General features: G+C 40.1%; 1 protein-coding gene and 1 long non-coding RNA gene across 2 annotated transcripts in view; one reads left to right on the forward strand and one right to left on the reverse strand.

The window, feature by feature from the left end:
- Nucleotides 1–21,051, forward strand: part of myo7ab (myosin VIIAb) — a 39,341-nt gene that overhangs the window by 12,748 nt on the left and 5,542 nt on the right. Inside the window, exons 15-42 of the mRNA XM_078265746.1 lie at nt 431–568; nt 1,459–1,617; nt 2,233–2,325; nt 3,157–3,251; nt 3,833–3,917; nt 4,066–4,284; nt 6,496–6,813; nt 7,522–7,731; nt 7,977–8,153; nt 8,240–8,329; nt 8,678–8,805; nt 10,146–10,272; nt 11,183–11,302; nt 12,038–12,211; nt 12,776–13,003; nt 13,853–14,023; nt 14,100–14,217; nt 14,310–14,436; nt 15,028–15,197; nt 15,302–15,492; nt 16,048–16,163; nt 16,260–16,417; nt 16,591–16,744; nt 17,752–17,907; nt 18,003–18,108; nt 18,639–18,752; nt 20,728–20,815; nt 20,922–21,028. Coding sequence (XP_078121872.1) covers nt 431–568; nt 1,459–1,617; nt 2,233–2,325; nt 3,157–3,251; nt 3,833–3,917; nt 4,066–4,284; nt 6,496–6,813; nt 7,522–7,731; nt 7,977–8,153; nt 8,240–8,329; nt 8,678–8,805; nt 10,146–10,272; nt 11,183–11,302; nt 12,038–12,211; nt 12,776–13,003; nt 13,853–14,023; nt 14,100–14,217; nt 14,310–14,436; nt 15,028–15,197; nt 15,302–15,492; nt 16,048–16,163; nt 16,260–16,417; nt 16,591–16,744; nt 17,752–17,907; nt 18,003–18,108; nt 18,639–18,752; nt 20,728–20,815; nt 20,922–21,028 — 4,137 coding nt within the window. The remainder of the gene's footprint in view (nt 1–430; nt 569–1,458; nt 1,618–2,232; nt 2,326–3,156; nt 3,252–3,832; nt 3,918–4,065; nt 4,285–6,495; nt 6,814–7,521; nt 7,732–7,976; nt 8,154–8,239; nt 8,330–8,677; nt 8,806–10,145; nt 10,273–11,182; nt 11,303–12,037; nt 12,212–12,775; nt 13,004–13,852; nt 14,024–14,099; nt 14,218–14,309; nt 14,437–15,027; nt 15,198–15,301; nt 15,493–16,047; nt 16,164–16,259; nt 16,418–16,590; nt 16,745–17,751; nt 17,908–18,002; nt 18,109–18,638; nt 18,753–20,727; nt 20,816–20,921; nt 21,029–21,051) is intronic.
- Nucleotides 7,397–9,773, reverse strand: LOC144527593 (uncharacterized). Its single transcript, XR_013502838.1, has 3 exons — nt 9,686–9,773; nt 9,136–9,220; nt 7,397–8,810 (listed from the first exon to the last, which is right to left on the reverse strand). It is a non-coding gene; the product is annotated as an uncharacterized LOC144527593 (long non-coding RNA).

Here is a 21,051-nt window from a genome sequence, read left to right on the forward strand (position 1 = left end):
AATCCTACAGGTGTGGACTTTGTTGTAGCTGAAACCAGAGGGAAAAGCGTGTTTATTTGATGAGATGTAGCCTCACATTAATGAGAAATTAACCAGCAAACTCTCTGACACACGCTCCTCAGTCCCTCAAAGCAATCATTGCTTTTGACTGGACAATTAGAAAAACATCCAGAGAACTGAGGAGCTTTTGAAACAAAAAGTTTTGTCATGTTTTCCGTTTCGGTGAGAGGAATTACAGTGAAGACAGCTGTCAGAGATTTTGTCTTGTTCCCTGTCTCACTTGTGTGTTGTGTTCAGTGTGTGCACCCCGTGCTTTCATTGTGTACCACTGTGTTTGAAATGTGTCTAGTGTTTCTTCACATGCTGCAAACCATTAACAAAATATGACATATATGAAATCCTGATCGCGTGTGTGTCTGTGTGTTTTCAGGGTGCTGAGACGAGGAAGCGCTCACCCACTCTGAGCAGTCAGTTCAAACGTTCCCTGGAGATGCTGATGAGGACGCTCAGCGTGTGTCAGCCGTTCTTCGTTCGCTGTATAAAACCCAACGAGTTCAAAAAACCTATGGTGAGATCAATTCCTACATATTCTTCACAAAATACAAGGCTTCAGCACATTCAGGTTTGCGTTTTTGGGTCCCTAAAATTGTTGAAGCCCCTGTGTACATTTCTGAATTATTGTCTCTGGCCTGGACACACTGCCTACCAGCACCTTTTCAAGCTCACAAATGAACACACGGTACAAAAGTATTGAAAATCACAAGTTTATTTTCCTGGATGGGGTGTTTCTGCTGCGGCCAAGAAATCCCAGTTTTTACACTTCGATTTTTGTACAAGAGATATGTTTTAATTAGGAAGCTTGTTATATTAGGGGGGTTTTGTTACCTTTGGACAGAGCCAGGCTAGCTGTTTCTCCGTTTCCAGTCTACGTGCTACCATACCGTACAAACATGAGAGTGGTAACATCCTCTTCTCTACCTCTTGGCAAGAAAGAAAATAAGCGTATTTTTCATTAAAGGTGCTCTAAGCGATGTCACATGTTTTTTAGGCTACAACATTTTTTGTCACATAGAGCAAACATCTCCTCACTATCTGCTAGCTGCCCGTCCCCTGAACACACTGTAAACGCGGTCTCTGTAGACAGCCCAGGCTCCACAAACGCCAACAAAAGCAAACTGCGACAACCTGCACCACCAAACATAACAAACAGTGTTCCAGCCAATAACTGACAAGAAGGATTTGGGGGTGGGGGTTGCGGGGTTAGTGCTCGGAAGGGAGGGGGAGAGGACGGGATGAGGAGGAGGGAGGGGCGAGCTAGCCTCAGTTTTGTTTGACAATACTTCGAACGTCAACAAGAAGTGACGTCACCCAACATCGCTTGGAGCACCTTTAACTTGGTACATACATTTTTTTTTTTTTTTTACTTCAGCTTTTAATTTTTGTTTGTTTTGTTTTAAGTTATTTGACAGAGAGCTGTGTATTCGTCAGCTGCGATACTCTGGCATGATGGAGACCATCAGGATACGGCGGGCCGGCTATCCAATCCGATACACCTTTGGCGAGTTTGTGGACCGTTACCGAGTCCTCATGCCTGGCATCAAACCTGCTCACATACAGGTCAACAACACAACTACTGCCACCTGTTACAATTCTGTTTCTATTGTCTCTTTCATCCTGATTAAATATGTTTAAATGGGTTACCAGTAACCTTATATTATCTTTGTGAAATAAAGACTGCAAGTAAGGGGAAAAAGCTAGCCTGGCTGTATTCAAAATATAAAGATACGCCAGCCAGCACCGATAAAGCTTACTAATTAAAACCTTGTTGGTCTATGCACAAACATTGGTCTAAAATTAAGATATTCCTTGTTTTATTTCACAAAATATGAATAAATATAATATATAATAAAAATATATTAGAAACTCAACACACTCACAGCTGGACTGTTATATAATTTTTACCAATTTGGATACCTGCCAGGCAGTATTATTCACTGCTGTGTTGGATACGATGTATCTGTTTAATAAATATCTATTGTAGAACTGATACCGCACTACTTGTTTAAGACCGTAACTTCTACTGATTGTAATGCAACATTTCTTTAATGTTGCATTAATATCAGTATTGCTTTTTTTGATATCATACAGTATCTGATGAGCCCTACGTCAAAGTCTTTAAAACAGTTTTTGCTGGTCCAGGAGTCAATTTTACGTGATTCTCTCTCCTTACAGAAAGACTTACGAGGGACGTGTCAGCAGATCATCCTGGCCCGTCTGGGGAAACATGATGACTGGCAGATCGGAAAGACAAAGATTTTCCTGAAGGTTATTTGTGTGTGTGTGCGTGTGTGTGAAAGTTCTGGAGGTGTGAGTTGTATTAGGTGTTACTGCAGCATCGGCAGGTAAGCTACGTACAGTAAGCAATGTACTGCTGTGGTGGGGGCCACACAGCAAAATGTATTTTAGCTACCTATAAAAAGGAAAACATAAATATCAGTTTTAGTGTACGATATATTTAGAATATTTTCCCTACCAGATTCCTTTGAAAAAAAAACAGTGATTTTACCTTGAGGAACATGGGAGTTGCTGGGTTACCGCTGCCTCGATCTGTTAGTTAGTTTGTGCTATTGTGCGACTTTGGTGTTAAAACTAACACACAAACGAACCAATCAAGGCAGCGGTACACCAGCAACATCAGTGTTCTGTAAGGTAAAATTACTGTTTTTGTCAAAGGAGTCTGGTGGCTTTAAAGAGAGCGATTTTAACAGCTTCAGTTCCCCCGTAGCTGAAGGCAAGATAAAACGGTGAAAATATTCTGAATATAGCTTACACTCTAGATGTCTAAAATACGTTTAGCTGCTGCCTCCTTCCACAGCAGTACATCGCTTAGCTTCCGTGTCAGTACTCATGTCTGCTTCTTCAAACTGGGGGCGTGCCGACTGCCATCTACTCTAGGTAATACACTGACTATGGATAAGTACCTCATACAACCACACTTCAAAAGATCTAAACTTTTCCTTTAAGATCTTTACTCTTTCAGTTCATATTGTGCTTTCGTGGTTCATATCACCAAAGAAATTTGGCAATCAAATTGGACTGTGGGGCCCTCAAGCTGTTTTCCCTCGTCTTTATTTCTCTCTGCTTGTTTCTTGTCAGGACCACCACGACATGCAGCTGGAGATCGAGAGGGACCAGGGCATTACTGACAAGGTCATCCTCATCCAGAAGGCTGTGCGCGGACTTAAAGAGAGGTGAAGAGCTTTCTAGGACAGGACGGAGTTTTGTGGATTAATATGACTGCTGCTGATGAAAGTTTAACTCCTTTATGTACTGTTGGGTAGTTTAATCTACACCAATACATCATATTCTATAATATCATCATATGTTTGTGGCTTTGCTGTCCTCTAAGAACCACGTATCTCTTAAAAGTCAACTTTTCACGGTGTCAGAAAAACAGCTTTGTGATGATGCATTTTCCAGCTGATCTAAGAGGCCTTTTAAAGACTTCATTTAGCTTAAGAATTTGCTTATTATTTATCCTTCAGTTTATCACAAACATTCAACATCAACACATCTGAAGATATATGGTTTTCACTGGACAGGACGGGATAAATAAAAAAAAAAATGTCATCTGAAAATCAACGAAAACTGTCAAACAAATGTAGTGGAGTAAAAAGTACAATATTTACCTCTGAGATGTAGAGGTACTGTATACAGTATAAACTGGGAATACTCATGTAAAGTACATGTACCTTGAAGTTCAGTACTTACGTAAAGGGATCCCGTATGATGTATGTTTAAAATCTACTTTCTGTCTCCTCTTCTGTCGTAGGACTCACTTTCTCCGACTGAAGAGTGCTGTGACTTTTATCCAGAAGGTGTGGAGGGGTTATCAATGCAGGAAGAATTACCAAATAGTGAGTCCTTTACACCTTCAATGTGTAGTTTTGTAGTTTTCAATTTGTTTAAATATGTTCTTCTCAGATGCAGTATGATGTTTTTGTTCTTATGTTGCTGCAACAGTAAAAAATTAAAAACCTTTTAAAACCTTTTCCTCTCCTTCAGATGCAGTCTGGCTTCTTGCGCCTCCAGGCCGTCTACAGGTCAAGGAAGTGCTACAAAAGCTACCGGACGACTCGCCGTCACATTGCTCTCATCCAAGCCCGTTGCCGCGGCTTCCTCATCCGGCAGACATTTTGGAGGCGTCTTCGTGCCGTGTTGACTCTTCAGGCCTACACCAGGGGCATGATAGCCAGACGTCTCTGCCAGAGGCTCAGGGCAGAGGTAAAAAGTTATTATATTTACTACTGCTACTTGTATCATTTTGTTAACGTGCCAGAAAGAAAGGACCATTGGTGTTGAGGGTAGATGTGAAGAATAACGTAGGGGAAATAAATTGTGATGTTTCATTTGGCTAAAAAGAAACTGTAAAGCTTTATTTATTATTTGTTTTCTTGCTGAGAGTTAGATGAGAAGGTCAACTCTCTGTTTGTCAGGTTGTAGCAGGATGCAGCCCACTCTTTATTCCACTATCTGAAAGAAGGTTTCAAACACTGTCAGACGATCAGAAAAGCATTTTGTTTGACGCATACTGAGGCCTTTAAACACACTGCATCCAAAATAGGATGTGGCAATGTTAAAAAAAAAATCTGTAACCCTTTACTTGAAGGTATTGACATAATCGTGACATGACACTGTCATAACTATGACATGACACTGTCATGAACATGTCATAAATGTTATAAACAAGTCATAAACATTTATGACTTCTGTCATTAAGTGTCATTCGTTTTTTGTCATGACAAGTTGACATTGTTTGTGTTGTCTTGATTATAACAACTTGACATTAATCAAAGTGACATTACCAGAAGTTGCCTTGGTCATGACCAGTTGACATTAAATTTGTTTGGGATGTCTTTGTAATGACAACTTGACATTAACCAGGATGACATTACCAGAGGATGTCTTTGTCATAACAACTTGACATTACATTTCTTTGGAGTGTCCTTATTAAGACAACTTGACATTAAACAGGATGACATTATGTGAAGTTGTCATGACAAAGACATCCCAAACAAATGTAATGTCAACTTGTCATGACCAAGACAACTTCTGGTAATGTCACTTTGATTAATGTCAAAATGTCATAATCAAGACAACCCAAACAATGTCAACTTGTCATGACAAAAAACGAATGACACTTAATGACAGAAGTCATAAAAGTTTATGACTTGCTTATAACGTTTATGACACGTTCATGACAGTGTCATGTCATAGTTATGACAGTGTCATGTCACGATTATGTCGATACCTTCAAGTAAAGTGTTACCAAAAAAATCTCTCATGATGATGATCCTGGCCTAAATATCACGTAAAACCTTCTTTTAAATGTTATTTTTTTCTTAAATTGGTTTGTTTAAACCTGGTTGCACGTTGTCTGTCTGTGTTATATGAAAATGTTTGTGAGCTTTTTAAACATGTTTTTAGTAAAGAAAATGCCATTTTATCTGCCATTGTTGCCCATTTCTTTCTCTTTTCCTGTTCTGAAAGACAATGAGACAATGTTAAATAAATTATTCTTTTGTAAATGTTTGTTTAATTTCAGTTTGTCATCAGCTTGATAAAATATAAATTACGACGGTGTATGAGGGCCATTGTGGGTTAAAAAAAACAAACTGTAACTTGTACTGTTGCCGCCTAAGTTGCTGCGCTCTTCGAAGCTTCATACCTTCAGGATGTAACCTCGTATTGTAAGGTCGTATTGTGTCCTGCTGTACCACAAAAGTTATCACCTCATCCAAATCAGTATGTTGTTTTCTTTTGAATAGGCATGATGTTTATGACAATATGCTGATTCTGGGCCAAAATCACAAGTATTTCCTTATTGCTAAATCAGTTTGCAAAGTATAATTTAATTCGGTCATCGACTGCAGGCATAACACACGGCCAGCGGCGGTGTCTGTGGTGTGATGGTGTTTGTTCTCGTAAATTTGTGACTTCAATCTCAGAGAATTTCTGAGTTTTGTAAATTTACGACTTTAATCTTGGAAATTATGAGGTTTTTCATGGAAAATTAGCTGTGATTTTCCAGCTCCGTAATTATTTTCCTGACCTACAGTGGCCCTAATAAACCGTTGTAATAAATAGCTTTCGGAGAACTATCAAATAATATTCCTGTGCAAGTCTGCAGTTCCAGCGACCCGACAAGGAAGAAGTTAAGTGACTGGAAGCCCCTTTAAATAACCTACGTTAGCCAAATACTGAATAGAGATAAAACTGCTGTCTATTGCGTTCAGCTTTTAAGAATAGTTTATATTCTTTGCTCATTGTTGTCTTGTCAGTCATCTGTTTACACCTGTAATGTTTCCCTTCAGTTCGTCTGCTCTAGTTTTAAACGGACAAGTAGTTATAAGCTAACAGAACAAAATACTAATCAGTATAACAAACCTACCTGCCTTTGTGAACCCTTTTCCCCTCTTGTTTCCTCCCTCACAGCTGCAGCATCGCCTGGCAGCCGAGCGGCAGCGCCTGGCCGAGGAGGAGCAGCTGCGAAACCAGATGACGACTCGGCGGGCCAAGGCGGAGGCGGAGAGGAAACACCAGGAGAGGCTCATCCAACTGGCCCAGCAGCAAGAGGAGAGGGACAGGGAGGAAAAGGAGGAGTCCAGGAGGAAGAAGGAGCTGCTGGAGCAGATGGAGAGGGAGAAGGAGCAGCCCGTGGATCACTCAGACATGGTCGACCGCATGTTTGGCTTCCTGGGGAACACCGGACCACTGCCCAACCAGGACGGACAGGGACCAGCTGGTTTCGAAGTACGTGTTTATGGTTGTATATAGTAGATGTCTGACTGAATGTTCCAGAAATTGAGCACAGACATCTTTTTTCGGGGCAGAAGAACTCCACAACAAGCTGACAGACACACACCCCTGACATATCTGTATAGTTATTGCCCTAATGTTAAGAAACAATTGCTTATTTCCAACTGAAGCAGACATACAGTAGAGCAACATTGTCATTTATTTGGAGTTGAGTTTCTGGCCACCTGACAAATTATTGATTAGTGATTCAAATATCCTTATACTCCTTATAGTTCAGAAAATAGCACTGCTTTCGCTGCTAGAACTAGAACTTGTTTATTATCATCTAGTAGCTAACTGTCTGTTTACAGGATTGCACAATGAAATGTAGTTGTAGCCCCCTCCATGCTGCACACACAGAACATATTTAAATAGAAATAAACAATAAAATAGAACAAAGTATATTAAAAGCACTAAATAAATTAATAAAAAGGAAAACAAAATATGGTTAAATTTTTTTATATATATATATATATACAAACAATATGTGCATTATCAGTGTAGGTATCAGTATACCTTAAAACTTTATTGCACTATAACCTGGTAATCACAGGTAATGTGCAAAAGAAGCCCAGTGTGAAAGAATAGTTCCATGTAAAATAAAATGTGTTACACATGTTGACATATTTCTTCTATCCATGTGTGTGTTTTCCTTCCACTGAGGACTTGGAGAACACTCCTTGCGGCGAGGAAGCTGAAGAAGAGCTGCTGAATGAAGCTATCCCGTTACCTGATGAGGAAGATGATGATTTGTCCGATTACAAGTTCTCCAAGTTTGCAGCCACATACTTCCAGGGTGTTTCCACTCACACGTACATCAGACGACCACTAAAACAACCTCTGCTTTTTCACGAGGACGAAGGAGACCAGCTGGTGAGACCATTAAAGCTCTCAACTATTCACTGGGGTTTTTTTCACAGAGGCTTCCAGTCCTTTATGGATGCTATGTTAATAATGCTAATGCTTAAAAAACAATCTAGGGATGATTAATTCATATTAAAACAATTAGCAAAGCACCTTTAGTGTGTATGCTAAGAAGAAAACATATTGTAACTGACATGTTACAAAGTGACTCACTCATCTTACTGCTGATTTAAACATCCCGTTCTGTCCTCCAGGCTGCATTAGCAGTGTGGATCACCGTGTTGAGGTTCATGGGAGATTTACCGGAGCCAAAATGCCAGATGGTCATTAATGACGGCAGCGAAAAGATTCCCGTCATGACGAAGATCTACGAAACACTCAGCAAGAGGACCTACAAGAGGGAGCTGCAGGAACTGCTGGCAGAAGGAGAGGTGAGATGATGCTGAGGGGTCAAATTGTTACTGATGGTCAGGTAAACATACAAAATGGCTTTGTCACTCCATGTTTGTGTCTACAGAACAGCTCCATAGATGGCCAGAGAAGGAACTCTGTCAAACATAAACTTGTGTCACTCACCCTGAAGAAGAAATCTAAACTCACTGAGGAGGTGAGACTCAAACCAGCAACTTCTTTTTTAAGTTTTCACCAGAGTCTCTTGTTTATACTTTGACATTTTTTAGCATTTAGTGGGCACTTACAGATCACCAACATACTGATATCACTACTTATGGATTCAAGCTGAAAATGCCAAATATTTTGATATTAATTTTCCTTGTTTGTTCTCATGTGGTCTATTTTTATGAGGGGGCAATAGTGCAATACATTTCATGGTAAAACACCACTGCAGGGTGCAGTGCACCCTGCAACAGGGTGATTACAAAGTACTTTCGGAGCATAGAAGTCCAGTTAGTTTGTTTGTCGATGAGTTTTTTTTCTCTTCGAATGTCGGCGGCAGGTGACCAGGCAGTTGACCGATGGGGACTACGGCCTCCAGGGGAACAGTATGCTGGAGGAGCGACCCACCTCCAACCTGGAGAAACTTCACTTCATCATCGGCAACGGCATCTTGCGGCCCGCCCTCAGGTGACCTGCAGGCAACCGTATTTTTAGCATCTTAACTTCCTTTTAATGTCATCACCAAATCCAGGCAAGTGCGTGGGATCATGGGTACTTTCAGTGTGACTTGAGGCTGCAGTTGTTTGTTACACCCTGCAGTATAGACTGTGTAGAGTTTGTCCAGAGGATGGTGCTAAAGGAAAGGTAATGGGGGGTTAAAATCAAAAGGTTTTATCCTTGGTTACAATAATTAGTTTAATAAATCTCATTTCTATGGACTTTATTTAAAAAGTTGACATTTCGACTTAAGGCTGGCACAAGAAGAAAGTTCACAGAGGGGGCGCCTGGTTAGCTCACCTGGTTGAACATGCACCCCATGTACAGAGGCTCAGTCCTTGTCACAGTGGCCATGGGTTCAGTTCCAACCGGCAGCCCTTTGCTCCTATTAATGAAAGCCAAAGAAAAGAGTATCCAAAATGAGAAGGGTTCATACTGTGGAGCATGAATGTGTGGAGTAAATATCATAGTAATTTGCCCTTTAGATTTTTAAGTAAAAATTTTGTAGAGCCAGAGGAAATGTCAAGTGGTCAAAGTAAACACAAGGATTAATTCAGTTCCCCCCAAAGGTCCTTGTAACATGGCCCTCAGTTTCAGCACTGTGCTAAAACATTTTTCCAAAAAGGTTTTCAAAACTTGTCATGGAACAATTTGTGGTTTTTCAAGCGATTTAACACATCAGTGTGAAAAAATGTTCTTTAAAGCCTTTTGTGGCTTCAGAGGAAGCTGTGTGAAGTCTGGTGTCCTCAAACAATGGCACATGAGTCAGTGTCGGTTAGGTCTGAAGACTACAAGTTTAAAAAATAAAGAACAAATCTGGAGGTGTGGAGTTAGAAAGAAGCGAGCTTACCAGACCTCTGTAGCCCGCCGCTCATCTCTGCTGAAGGCTAGAGACTCTAGGCTACATTAGCTGCTACTAACATAATACACCCAAATCTCTGACTGAGCTGTTAGCGATGGAGTTGCATTGTGGGTAATGTAGGCGGGTCTTTACAAAGACGAAGAATGCGGGGAATAAAAAAGACAATATCTCTGGTTCTGCTGCATCGATTTTGATGCAAAATGTTATAGACGTTCAATGTTAAATTGGCAGAGTCCTCCTTTAAGGTGTAATTTTAATGTGACGGTGGTGTTAAACATGGAGGCACCAAAATAATGTAGAATTATCATTTTAAGAATATCATCTCATGAATATTTATACAAATTTTCATTGCAATTTTACCAGCGAAATATAATGCTCTGAATCAATAATTTATTACAGCACTGTGTTTTGCATCTGGTTTTGCTCAGCTGTTGTTTCTCTGTCTCAGGGATGAGATCTACTGTCAGATCTGCAAACAGCTCACTCAAAATCCGTCCAAGAGCAGCCACGCCCGCGGATGGATCCTGCTGTCTCTGTGCGTGGGCTGCTTCGCCCCCTCCGAGAAGTTTGTCAAAGTAAGAAAACTCTTAACTTACTTCACATCCGAATAGCACCCAATGTATGGTGATATTACAGCTTTTAAATACTGCAGTTAACCCATGGCTTCCTGATTAGTTCATTTTGTGGGTCAAAATGAACTTGTCTTTTGTGGAATTCACTGTCTGTGCTTTATTCTCTGCAGTCACTTTTTCCAATTTCACATTTGTAATTCATGAAAATATTCAGAAAATGCAGACTGAATATGAGTGTTAAACTTGAAGGGACATGAACGATGTTAAAAAGTCAGCAATCTCACTCTAACTAAACATTAAAAAAATGTTTTACTAAGTCGGGATTTAGCGCAAAGAATTCTGGTGATGACTATAATTCATTTTCCATTGTCTTATCTTCATTGATCCCATAATCAAAAGCAGTTTTTGCTGTGAACATAAAAAAAACAGAACATACACAGTAAAAATAAATAAATAAATAAAACTAACTATGAGAAATCCAGACTGATCTGAGCCAAAGAAATAAGCGAATCGAGGGTATAGACAGCACAGATTGATTATTTAAAACACTCAAAGTCACTAGATAGACAGCAGCGCACTGTGCACAGCTTCTTTCTGTCCCCATCATAAACGCCAGGGAGTCTGAGGTTGTACCAATAAAGCAACCATAATTATAGAAAGAAAATGAATCATTTAAAATAACATTTCCTAGCTATTGTGAGGATGTGCTGCTCTTCTTGGTGTTATGCAACAATAAAAAACTTTGGCATTGGTCTCTAATCTTTGGCATGTGCCACCTTAAGCCTTTCTGATCTCCAATTGAATCTGTTTGTATTTCCATGTTTCAAGCACTAATTTCACTCCGCTTCATTGATTTAATGAAGGTGTTCTCTGACCCTCTATCTGTTGTTTTTTTCTTTCCCTCTGTTGTCAGTCTTTACGGACATTTTTAATCAACGGTCCCCCTGGTTATGCTCCATATTGTGAGGAACGGTTGAGGAGGACGTTTGTCAACCGCACAAGGACCCAGCCGCCATCTTGGTTGGAGTTACAGGTACTGAACATGCTCGCTGATCTGTGTTTGAGTTGTCGGCTCAGGTTCTGAAAAGTCCTTAAAAAACACTGAATTCAGTTTCCTCAACAATGATTTAAATAAATTGTATACAATTGCGGCCTGTCAGGAGACGTTATACACCTAAAACTAAAAGTGGGATTGTTTCAACAGTGAATATTATGCTGACACATAAGGGGCAAATGTTGATTTCTGCTAAAACATTTTTACTTTTCAAATCATTTTTAATTAGTTATCCACCTTCTGCTGTTTATTCAGGTCCAGATCACGTTAGTTGTATTGATTATATCAGAAAACATTGTTGGGAATTCAAACAAAAATCATGTGGCCGGGTTGGCTCAGTGGGTAGAGCAGATGCACATATACTTAGAGGCTTATGCCTCGACGCAGAGGTCCAGGGTTCAAGTCCGACCTGTGATGATTTACTGCATGTCTTCCCCCGCTCTCTCTCCTCTTTCTCACCTAACTATCCTGTCAAATTAAAGGTGGAAAAGCCCAAAAAAAATCTTTAAAAAAAAAACATTAAACAAGTGACCAAATCTTAAAGTTCAGTAAGATAGTTTTACTTTTTACTATTTTTATTTCTGTTTTACATCAAGAAAACAAAATATGCTTTATCTCAGCCACATGCCTTTTCTTTTAAAAGAATGACATTTGTAGGGCATAAAAATGACCGTTTAGTTATTAAATACTAAACAACCTTTTTTCACCCCTCAGGCCACCAAATCTAAGAAGCCAATCATGCTACCAGTGACGTTTATGGATGGCACCACCAAGACTCTCCTGGCAGACTCCGCCACCACCGCCAGTGAGCTCTGCAACGCTCTGGCGGAGAAGATCAACCTGAGAGATCGCTTTGGCTTCTCGCTGTACATCGCCCTGTTTGACAAGGTGAAACTAAGACATTAGACCAGTATATATCCAGTATATATTTTGTGTTTTTATGCAGAGGTGGAACTTAAGTACAAATTTGAGGTACTTGTACTTTACTTGAGTATTTTCATTTGATACACTGTATACTTCGACTCAACTACATCTCAGAGGCAAATATTGTACTTTTGACTCCACTACATTTGTACATTTTCAGATGACAGTTTTTCATCCCCTTCTTGTCCAGTGAAAACCATGTATCTCCAGATGTGTTGATGTTGAATGTTTGTGATAAACTGAAGGATGAGGTGTTCCTTTATGTGTGTTATAATTCTCATACTTCTTAAGCTAAATTAAGTCTTTAAAAAGCCTCTTGGATCCGCTGGAAAATGCATCGTCACAAAGCTGAAAACAGGGCGGCTTTTCTGACACCATGAAAAGTTGACTTTTATAGAGATACGTGGTTCTCACAGGACAGCGACGCTACAAACATATGAAGATCTTATAGAATGGAGTATTTTTACAGTGCATATTAGTATAGTTGGAGGTTAAAGATTCAAATCTGAAAGATCTGTTTTGGGTCAGGTGTCGTCACTGGGCAGCGGCAGCGACCACGTCATGGACGCCGTATCCCAGTGTGAGCAGTATGCCAAGGAGCAGGGCGCACAGGAGAGGAACGCCCCCTGGAGGCTCTTCTTCAGGAAGGAGATCTTCAACCCCTGGCACAACCCTGTGGAGGACTACGTCGCCACAAACCTCATTTACCAGCAGACCGTCCGAGGGGTGAAATTCGGAGAGTACCGCTGTGAGAGGGTGAGCAGCTTTGTTTTGTTTAACATGCAGTTGATGTGCTTGATTGGTAGATTACTGACTTATTTTAAGAGGAGATCCTGTTCACACCAGTGGTAGAATGACACTAAGTTACATTTACTCAAGTACTATACTTAAATTTGAGGTACGTGTACTTTACTGCACTACATCTCAGAGGCAAATATTGTAATTTTCACAATTATTTGACAGCTTTAGTTAATTTACATATTTATTTGCCCACAAAACATATGAATAGTTTATATTCAATTTTCAATTCAATTTTATTTATAGTATCAAATCATAACGAGTTATCTCAAGACACTTTACAGATAGTAGGTCTAGACCATGCTCTTTAATTTACAAAGACCCAACAATTCCAGTAATTCCAGTAATTCCCCCAAGAGCAAACATTTAGTGTGACAGTGGCGAGGAAAAACTCCCTTTTAGTGAGAAACCTTGGACAGACCCAGGCTCTTGGTAGGCGGTGTCTGACGGTGACAGTGAGGAACAGTGGCAATAATAGTAACAATAAAGATAATGGAACTATGACTAGAAATAGTAGTTGTAGTAGTTCATGGCGTAGCAGAGCACTGCAGGGCGTTACAGGGTGTAGCAGAGCGTAGCAGGGCATAGCAGGGCACTGCAGGGCATAGCAGGACGTAGCAGGGCACTGCAGGGCATAGCAGGACGTAGCAGGGCACTGCAGGGCATAGCAGGGTGTAGCAGGACTTAGCAGGGTGTATTCTAACATATGTATCTTTAACACAGCTGCAGAAGAACTGTCTGTCAGTCACTCTATCATATATTTGATTTTGTTTTCATGATCCTTTTCACCCTGTGTCCGTCTAAAAGGAAGAGGACCTCGCAGAGCTGGCCTCACAGCAGTACTATGTGGATTACGGCTCTGAGATCCAACAAGATCGCCTGCTCAGTCTCATCCCCTCTTACATCCCCGACAGAGAAATCACCTCTACTAAGACTGCAGAGAAGTGGGCTGAGCTCATCATCAATGCCCACAAAAAGGTATCTGTCACCAAAACTGACTTCTTCTTTTTTTAACAACTTGTGCAACAGTGACTTACTGTAACTGTCTGTGCAGGGAGTTTACACTAAGAGGAGGCTGAACACACAGAAGGTGAAGGAGGACGTGGTGGATTTTGCTCGTTTAAAGTGGCCTTTACTCTTCTCACGCTTCTATGAGGCCTTCAAATTCTCAGGTTGGTAGGCTATATATTATTGTAAATATGTCTTTCTACTGTAGATATCTGTAGGTCTTTTTTCATGGATATGACACCGTCTGTCTACACAGGACCCAGTCTGCCCAAGAATGACGTGATTGTGGCAGTGAACTGGACTGGGGTTTACTTTGTGGATGAGCAGGAGCAGGTCCTTCTGGAACTCTCGTTCCCAGAGATCACTGCTGTGTCCAGTAGCAGGTATGATAATGCAATGTCCTCGAAACAACACTGATTAAAAAAGAATCAAAATGATATTCCACAACATCATTTGGAGTCTAATAAAAGGCTCTTTCGTATGACTGCAAGAAGCATGTCTTTCTTTTTTAGCCACGCTAGCTTTACTGATTGAACTGAAATATCTCTACTATTGGATAGATCGCCATGGAATTTTGTACAGACATTCATAGACCCCAGAGGATAAGTGTACTGACTTTAGTGATCCTTTGGCTTTTCCTCTAGCGCCACCATGAGGTTCATATTTGTTTTTGTTTTTTTTAGTGAAATGTCTCAACAACTATTCAATGTATTGCCATTAAATTTTGTGCATACATTAATGTCTTTCTGGATGAATTGTTATAACTTTGGTGATCCCTCAACTTTTAATCTAGCACCATCAACAGGTCAAAACATCAGCACATTAGCACTAAACTCATCAGGAAAGCTGAAATTTATTGGTGTAAATTTATTTTTCTCCTTAATTAAAGTGAAGAATTTGGGAATTTTTTTAATACATTGTAAAAAAAAAAAAAAAAAAAAAAAAAAAGCCTAAAGTAAAATTTCATTTTCCAGAGGGGGTAAACTCCAGGGTCAGAGTTTTACTTTGGCCACCATCAAAGGAGACGAGTACACGTTCACCTCCAACAACGCAGAGGACATCCGCGATCTGGTGGTCACCTTCCTCGAGGGTCTGAGGAAGAAGTCCAAGTATGTGGTGGGACTTCTGGACTGTCCCAACCCCGGTAAGATTCACTGAGAAGAAAGCATGCTTTGATTGTTTTTTGTTAAAGATTATGGACGTCATGTATATATTTAATTGTCTTTATGTGTAATCGCTATCTTGCAGTGGGGGTAGACTCCACATTCCTGAGTTTCTCCAAGGGGGATCTGATCATCCTGGATGAACACGACGGAGAGCATGTGATGAACTCTGGCTGGGCTCACGGCATCAACGACAGGACCAAACAGAGAGGAGACTTCCCTGCTGACTGTGTCTACGTACTGCCCACTATCACCAGACCGCAGTATGACATAGTGGTGAGTTTGGCCCAGGGCTGCAAAGGGTTTTTGCTAGCTAGCTACCATGTACCATACTAGTTACCATGTGGGATGTATCTTGATTGAGCATGCTAATTGCTAAATTAGGATTTTAATTAATCTATTTCCATTCTTTATTGTAAATTCTTTATTTCTTTTTATGAATTAGTTGTTCACTGTAAACCCTACGTTGGCACACAGCCCACATTGTTGGGGAATACAAACTAACTATTTAAAACGCCAAAGTCACACAATAACAAGTTCTGCGTGGTAAAATTACTGTTTTTGTCAAAGGAGTCTGATGGCTTTGAAGAGAGCATAGATAGATAACGGTTTCACTTCTGTGTTTTAAAGAGCTGTCTGATGGCAAAGTAAAGCAGTGAAATATTCTAAATATAGCATACACTTTACTGATATTAATTTTGTAGGTGGTCCCCTTGATTCATTTATAAAAATCTGTTTAATGATATTTCAGGAGGAAATGTTTGTCTGTGAAATGATCATAGTCTTATAACTCCCAAATCCATTTTTTCTCTTTGTCTTTCTCCATCTCAGGCTCTTGTGACTATGACTCCTGATCAGAGGCGAGAATCCATCAATATGTCCCAGATGAGCATCTACGACAAAACTAAAGCCTACACACTGGAGGAGTTCTCTTACGACTACTTTAGGTGTGTTTCCTAATCCTTCACATACAGCATAGATAAAAAGTGTGTATGTTCAAATGTGCAATTCATTATTTCTAACCATTCCTGCTTGTTTTCCAGGCCTCCTCCTAAGAGCACTCTGAGCAGGGTGATGATCCCTAAGAGCCGAGGGAAGGAGCGTCTGTGGAGCTGCACCAGGGAGCCTCTCAAACAGCCTCTGCTGAAGAAAGTCCTGGCTCACGAGGAGCTCTCCCAGGAGGCTTGCCTGGCCTTTATAGATATCCTTTAGTGAAGGGTGTGTGGGTTCTGTATGCATGTTAAATGTTTGCATCAATCAATCTTTTTTTTCTTGAGTACCCCTTTAATTATGTATTAAGTATTATCTGTTACAAATTCAAAAACACCTTCCTGTTGTTGTGTTAATGTTTGATGTCCTTGACCTCGGCTTTACCTATAATGAAGTATATGGGCGACTACCCGTCCAAACGTGTGCGTTCTGTCAACGAGCTCACCGATCAGATCTTTGAAGGAGCGCTGAAGGCAGAGCCGCTCAAAAACGAGATCTTCTGTCAGATTATCAAACAGCTCACTGATAATCACATCAAGTAAGTCTGACACACAGACACACACACACACAAAATGGCCAAGTATGTGTGGTCATTAAAAAAGGGGAATTTAACTTGACTTTTTTACACCGAAATAGACAAACAGCTTAGAACAAGAACAGCAAATAAGTATGTATAGCATGTACAGCATGTAGGATTTATATTATATTATATTAAAGACTGACATGTGTGCATGGTGATATGTACATCATGTGAAAAACAGTGTGCATTTTAACCGTACAAATATAATCTCTAATAGAAGTAAGTAGATGTTTTAGTGTATAACTGATTTTAAGTGTTCATCAGAGTGTTAAAAACTCATGTAAGAAGTACTCAAATCTTTTACTTAAGTAAAAGTAACAATGCCACAGTGTAACTCTTACACGTAAACAAGTGAAAGTCCTGCATCAGAAACACAACTCCAAACTGCTGGATGTGTAAATAAGCAACTGTTTGCTGACAAGTATTTACTTCAAATCTGATGATATGTGGCCGGGTTAGCTCAGTTGGTAGAACATATATAGAGGTTTAATCCTTGACGCGGCGGCCTTGGGTTCGACTCCGACCTGCGGCCCTTTGCTGCATGTCATTCCCCTTCCTTCTCCCCTTTCATGTCTTCCTCTGTCCTATGAAAATAAAGGCATCAAATGCCCAAAAACAATCATCGTAAATCTGATATGTTCCCAAGGGCCCAACAAAAATTGTAGTTACTGCATGTACAGGGTGCCAAGTCGAAACAAGAATGTGCATTCCCCAAATCTGAGGTACATTATTGTCTAACTAACTTCATTGGGGGAGAACATGTCCACATGCTATTCGCCATGTAGTATTTAACTCACTAGAGGACTATACTGTATGTTTTATAAACTCTCCAACTCACACTATATCAGTGCTTCTTTTTATTTTATGCCATAAGAGCTCATAAGAGTGTGTGTGTGTGTGTGTGTGTGTGTGTGTGTGTGTGTGTGTGTGTGTGTGTCTGTCTGTCTGTGTGTGTCTGTGTGTAGGTACAGTGAGGAGAAGGGCTGGGAGCTGCTGTGGCTCTGCACTGGTTTGTTTCCTCCCAGTAACATCCTGCTGCCTCATGTCCAGAAGTTCCTCCAGGCCAAGAAACTCTACCCGCTGGCTGCAGACTGCATGCAGCGGCTTCAGAAGGCCTTACGGTAACACACACACATTCTTCTGGTCTGCTTAAACAGTATTTCTATTATGTTCAGTATGCGTCCATTTTTCATCTCTCATCTATTATTTGTTGTAGAAATGGATCAAGAAAGTACCCTCCTCACCTGGTGGAGGTGGAGGCCATCCAGCACAAGACCACTCAGATCTTCCACAAAGTTTACTTCCCTGATGACGCAGACGAGGTCAGTGACGACATAAATCCAAAACAGATATTATTACATAATATATAATAATGCAATTACCATAAATTGCACCCTTGCTCCATTAAATGTACTGTGTTTAGCAGCTATAGCCTTACTTGTTCTGGTACGACCAGTAGCTTACTGTCAATGTTGTTGTTAAAGGTCCCATATTGTATAAAGTTGTATAAATGTCTTTTTTGAAATATAAAGCATATATGACAAGCATATATATATATATATATATATATATATATATATATATATATATATATATATATATATATATATATATAAAGCTTCCATACAGTTGTGATGTCCACAACTTTAGAATATAAAGGTAGAAAGTGATGCTACAGTGCCATTACAGTTATTCCCCGGCTGCAATGACAGTGCTGAGACTCCGAGACAATCAGGACACTGAAAACGCTATTGTGAAAATATTTGCCATAACATTTTATACTCTTACTCATTTGGTTCTTTTTGTATACATAAAGTATTTTCATATAATAGCAGCCTTCTTGTGTTCTCAGGTTTTTGAAGTGGAGTCAAGCACCAAAGCCAAAGACTTCTGCCACAACATCTCTGGACGTCTTCTACTCAAATCCTCCGAAGGCTTCTGTCTTTTTGTTAAGATCACTGACAAGGTGAAGACTATCTGTAGCCTAATTATCTGGATTGTAGTAAATATCTATTTAGTGCACACGTTTTCTTCAGTAGAAAGCAAAGCAGTAATCAATTACCACACAGTTTTATCTTTGTCAGTGATTAAAGAGTTTTTATTTTGTGATCATGTAAAGATGTTAAAGGAAGTTGTTGTTTCGAGCATCGATGCTTCTGGTTACACATACAGTATAAACTCTTTTTTTACCACCATTTAATTTTTATGCACTAAGTTTGAAAGTTAATTTTTGTTCCGAGCTTTTAACTGAACCCTCAGCAGATGGAGTTTGAAACTGTTCAACTTTCACACTTTAGTTTAGAAACAGTTTACCCAAAAACAATAAAAACTCTATATCCGGGGTCTTCAACATTTAGCTAAAAGAGAGACGGAGTGGCGACCCCCTACTACATTTACTGGAAATTGAGTTGCATATTAAACTGGGCCTACAATAACATGTAGGGTGGCCTAAAGCCTATAATACAATAATCTAATAATAATCTATTAAAATAATAATTGTTGACATATTAATATATTTATACATAATGTTTTAATGTTAAAGGTGCTCTAAGCGATGTCACGCGTTTTTTAGGCTATAACATTTTTTGTCACATACAGCAAACATCTCCTCACTATCCGCTAGCTGCCTGTCCCCTGAACACACTGTAAAAAAAACACAGTCTCTATAGACAGCCCAGGCTCCACAAATGGCAACAAAAACAGACTGGCCAACCTGCACCACCAAACATGACAAACAGTTTTCCAGGGTTCCAGCCAATAACCAACAAGAAGGATTTGGGGGTTGGGAGTTGTGGGGTTAGTGCGCGGAAGCACGGAAGGGAGGGAGAGGTGACGGGATGAGGAGGAGGGAGGGGCGAGCTAGCCTCGTTTTGTTTGAAAATACTTCGAACGTCAACAAGAAGTGCCGTCACCCAACATCGCTTAGAGCACATTTAAACATACATGTGGCACATTAAATCCTATAGTTTAACTGTCTTATCTGTGGATGGCTACCTTTGTAAGCATGTCATCAATGTTAGGCGCCCAGATAGCTCAGTTGGTTTACTCCTCGACACAGTGGGCCCGGGGTTCGACTCCGACCTGCGGCCCTTTATTGCATGTCATTCCCCCTCTCTCTCCCCTTTCATGTCTTCTGCTGTCCTATCAAAATAAAGACTGAAAATGCCCAAAAAAATAATCTTTCAAAAATAAAATAAAAAAGCATATCATCAATGTTGTGTAAATCCTTAATGTAGATGAAAAATATGTCAAGGCAATTAGGAAAGCACTGCAATGAATACGATTTCAGGAGTTTAGGACAAGACACCCTTCTTCAGTGTCTTTCTTAGGCAATCTCAACCAATACAGCTACACAGGTAGGGTTATTTTCTAGTAACCACAACCAACATACCAGGATGTATATTATCAAGACAAATTTTAAAAATAATTTGGTGGCCGCCCCTGTAGTAACTCTAAGGACCCCCTGTTGAAGATTTCTGTTCTATATAGTTCTCACCTCCCTAGGCTCTGTATGGTCCCAAAAAAAGTCTATTGAATGGCGCTAAGGAGTCTTTCGACACCCAACAAAAGACCACAAAAGGGGTTATAAACATTTGGATTACCCTCCCATGAAGGAATTTGTTATGCATGCTTTGTTTAGCAATAGTTTAGGGGAAATAGATGTGTTGGGATTTCCATGAGCCCCCAAATGGATTCAAGACACTTGCATTATGCTGTATAGAAATTTTCAGGGCGGTTTTCGGAAGTTTTATAACCTTGTTTGTTGTCTTTCGTTGGGTCTCCGTCTTAAAAGTTAAGATCTACAACTCCATCTGCTGAGGAGAAATGTGTAATACGATCGAAAGCTCCAGAATATCTCATGCTTAGGGTTAAAACACTGATTACCATTCAGCACTGGTTTGGAGACACATTAACATCTTCAAATGTTTCTGGTTTTCCAGGTCATCAGTGTGCCCGACGGCGACTTCTTCTTCGACTTTGTAAGGCACCTGACTGACTGGATCAAGAAAGCCAGACATGTGAAAGACGGTAAAAAAAAAAAAAAAAGAGATTTCTGTAAAGCTCATGTTTTGTATCTTCTCATTGATTCTTCCTGTAACTGTTTCTCTTTATCACCTCTGTGTTGGGTGTGCAGGTGTAGTGCCTTCACTTACATATCAGGTGTTCTTCATGAAGAAGCTGTGGACCAATACCGTGCCAGGAAAAGACTCCATGGCTGACTCCATCTTCCACTACTACCAAGTGAGTAACAGCTCTCAGAAATG

This window comes from Sander vitreus, chromosome 13, assembly GCF_031162955.1.
Source record: "Sander vitreus isolate 19-12246 chromosome 13, sanVit1, whole genome shotgun sequence".
Taxonomy (NCBI): Eukaryota; Metazoa; Chordata; class Actinopteri; order Perciformes; family Percidae; genus Sander; species Sander vitreus.